Source organism: Triticum dicoccoides, chromosome 5B (assembly GCF_002162155.2).
Source record: "Triticum dicoccoides isolate Atlit2015 ecotype Zavitan chromosome 5B, WEW_v2.0, whole genome shotgun sequence".
NCBI classification, from domain to species: Eukaryota; Viridiplantae; Streptophyta; class Magnoliopsida; order Poales; family Poaceae; genus Triticum; species Triticum dicoccoides.
Genome location: NC_041389.1, coordinates 517,776,423 through 517,779,411, shown reverse-complemented (window position 1 = coordinate 517,779,411; position 2,989 = coordinate 517,776,423). Strand labels below are relative to the sequence as shown.

General features: G+C 57.0%; 1 protein-coding gene across 1 annotated transcript; it reads left to right on the top strand.

Annotated features, from left to right (window-relative positions):
* The first annotated feature begins 376 nt into the window (after positions 1-376).
* On the top strand, positions 377-2,740 carry LOC119311272 (protein STAY-GREEN, chloroplastic-like). Its single transcript, XM_037586915.1, has 3 exons — positions 377-991; positions 1,102-1,443; positions 1,987-2,740. Exons 1-3 carry the CDS (start codon positions 854-856, stop codon positions 2,326-2,328), a joined length of 822 nt encoding a protein of 273 aa, XP_037442812.1. The 5' UTR covers positions 377-853; the 3' UTR covers positions 2,329-2,740.
* The last annotated feature ends 249 nt before the right edge of the window (positions 2,741-2,989 follow it).

Sequence of the window (2,989 nt, the reverse complement as noted above, 5' to 3'; positions counted from 1 at the left end):
GTCTTCTCATCAACTCATTGCCACATAAGCAATTTTGCTGAGTTGGACTCGATGTTACTGATGAAGTTACTTCCACTGTGGCTAGTCTTAGGCTGTCCTGAAAGAAAATTGGACCCTGTGCACAGGTATACGTACGCTACAACAATACGGGAGTACGTGCGGATGACAAGTGGGACCAGCAGCCACGTAGGGCATGGCACGTGTGTGTAGAGCTAAAGCACGGTCAAGCCTCGCTCCTACCATTGGAGAGACGCCACCTGCCAGCACGGCGACGTGCCAATCCCAAATCACCGGAGTTTCTCCCCACTCGCAGGCAGTCCCCGGCACGCCACCGATCACTTGCCCGCGTTTCCCTCGTTCGTCCGGTCCGCCCCGCCCCGCGACGGAGCTTTCCTCGCCCCGCACACAACCGCGACGTTTCCCGAACCCTCACTCCACCACCATCACCACCACCCTCCTCCTTCCTTGACCCCTGCCCTACCCTAACCGCCCCCCTATAACTCCCTAGCCTGAGCTGACCGACGAGCAGTGCCACTTGGGGAACAAACGACGAATCTATTGAGCTCCCCCCTGTCTGTGCCGCAAGCACACGCGATTCCACTCGGCTGAACCTGGTCGCCGATCGATCTCTTGTTCCGGTTGAGCGAGGCGTGCAAGCTACAACGTGCTGCTTCTTGCTCGCTCCCCGCCGGTTGGTTAACTAGCCTGCGACCCCGGCTGCCGATCCTGCTTCATAGGCTCCATAGGCTTCCTTTCTTGGCCCCTGCTTCAGCTCCCACTTCTGTCTCTGCCTCCGAGGTGAAAGCAAGAGCGGAAGGCCCTCACTGGTACTAGTGGAGCTAGACTAGCAGACATGGCCACCGCCTCCACCATGTCCCTGCTCCCCATCTCGCACCTCAAGCAGCTGCAGCAGCAGCGGCGCACGCGGCTCGCCGGCGCGGGCCCCGGGAAGGTGCTCGTGCTCGGCCGCCGGAGGCGACACGTCGTGCCGGTAAGAAGAATCACATCCACCTGCCGTCTCCTCTACCTGCCGCCGGTGACTCGATCAACTGACGAACGCATCGGATCGGATGCTCTGTTTTTATCCTTGCGTGGTTGCAGAGGGCGCGGCTGTTCGGCCCGGCCATCTTCGAGGCGTCCAAGCTCAAGGTGATGTTCGTGGGGATGGACGAGGAGAAGCACCCGGGCAAGCTGCCCCGGACCTACACGCTCACCCACAGCGACGTGACGGCGCGGCTGACGCTGGCGGTGTCGCACACCATCCACGCCGCGCAGCTGCAGGGCTGGTACAACCGCCTGCAGCGGGACGAGGTGGTGGCCGAATGGAAGAAGGTGCAGGGCGCCATGTCGCTGCACGTCCACTGCCACATCTCCGGCGGCCACTTCCTGCTCGACCTCATCGCGCCGCTTCGCTACTACATCTTCCGCAAGGAGCTCCCCGTGGTACGTCCCATCCCACGTCCCTCGATCGTCACACCGGCGCTACGTGGGCACCCGCGCATCCACACACGATGTTCCGCGTAGTAGACTTGGACCACGAATTTCCTTTAGTTTGCGAGAATTTTGGACCACGAACTCGATGGCCAATTTTCTTCAGCATCATGATTCTCCATAGCGTGATCAACACACACTGTCTTTATGTCCGTGTCACCATTATTTTGGCCTCGTACAGTTTCAACATGTGCTAGCTGTGTGCTTTGAACTAGGTCATCTTTTGCTTCGCACTCTTGTCTGCCTTGGGAAGGCTAAATTTTGGACAGAATCTCCTGAGTTAATCATACTACTGTGACCTCAAGCTGATTGATGGCTTAGCAAAAGTTCCAGATAAAGATTAAATGTGCAGCGATTTATAAAGTAGTAATTGTAGAAGTTCCAATATTATCTGCAAAATCTGCTGTCACTGGACAGTGAAGTAACAGCTGCTTGTTCTTTTGGCACGGTGCATGTATAGGACACATCTTCTGACTCTGCCTTTGGTTTGGGCAGGTTCTGAAGGCGTTCGTGCACGGCGACGGCAGCCTGTTCAGCCAGCACCCGGAGCTGCAGGAGGCCACGGTGTGGGTCTACTTCCACTCCAACAACCCAAACTTCAACCGCGTCGAGTGCTGGGGCCCGCTCCGCGACGCCGCCGCGCCCTACGACGACGAGAACGCCGACGCGGCCGTGCCGCCAACGGCGACGGCCGCGGACGAGAAGGCGATGGGATCGGGCCAGCGGCCGCGGCGGTGCCCCGGGCAGTGCGACTGCTGCTTCCCGCATGAATGCCTCATCCCCTGGCCGCACGAGATCGAAATGGCCGCCGACGCCGGCCAGGCGCCGCCGCAGTGAAGCCGGGCGCAGATTAGCCGATCGAATCGTTCAGCTCGCGAAGGTACATACGTAGACGGATGCAACGCAGCGCATATGCGGTGGCGGCAAGAGACCACCATTGCATGCATGCGCTGCGCTATTCTTTAATTGATAGTAGCTTGATAATTAATTACTAGCTCAGCCGTAGTGCACTCTTAGGTTAGTCAGGTAAATGTAACGCCATGGATGTGGCGATCTAGGTTAATCCTGGCTTGTAAATAGATTTGTTTATTTTCAGGCGTCGTACGATACGAGCAAAGAAATCATTTGGGTGTACAATACAACTAAGATCGATGGAGATCATGTTTGGGTAGTAGGAGCATTTCACTGGTTCACTTGTACGATGTTCGCACTTGGAAGTTGAAAGAACTGGACCGGGTTTGTGTACGTAGTGGAATAAACGTGTGTGAATATACTGATTACACGCTGGGCGTCTCGTTCGTGTCACGATCGGGAGGTGTCGGGACGGCTCTGGGCTCTAGAGTCGTTGCGAGTTTGGCAACTGTTCTATTTCTCTGCTCTGGAACTGAAAGTGTGTGCGTTGGTAACGGTTGCTGTCGGGGTTGGCGTGCCGCTCTGGGTAAACTGGGTCGGGAACTTTCTCGCGAGGGATCGATTCGACCTGGCCGATTCAGAGTCA

Bases quoted from the DNA above. Each gene is read 5' to 3' on its own strand.
- LOC119311272 (XM_037586915.1), top strand. From the start codon at position 854: ATGGCCACCGCCTCCACCATGTCCCTGCTCCCCATCTCGCACCTCAAG. The intron at 992-1,101 runs GTAAGAAGAATC...GCGTGGTTGCAG, and splicing joins GGAGGCGACACGTCGTGCCG to AGGGCGCGGCTGTTCGGCCC. The intron at 1,444-1,986 runs GTACGTCCCATC...TGGTTTGGGCAG, and splicing joins TCCGCAAGGAGCTCCCCGTG to GTTCTGAAGGCGTTCGTGCA.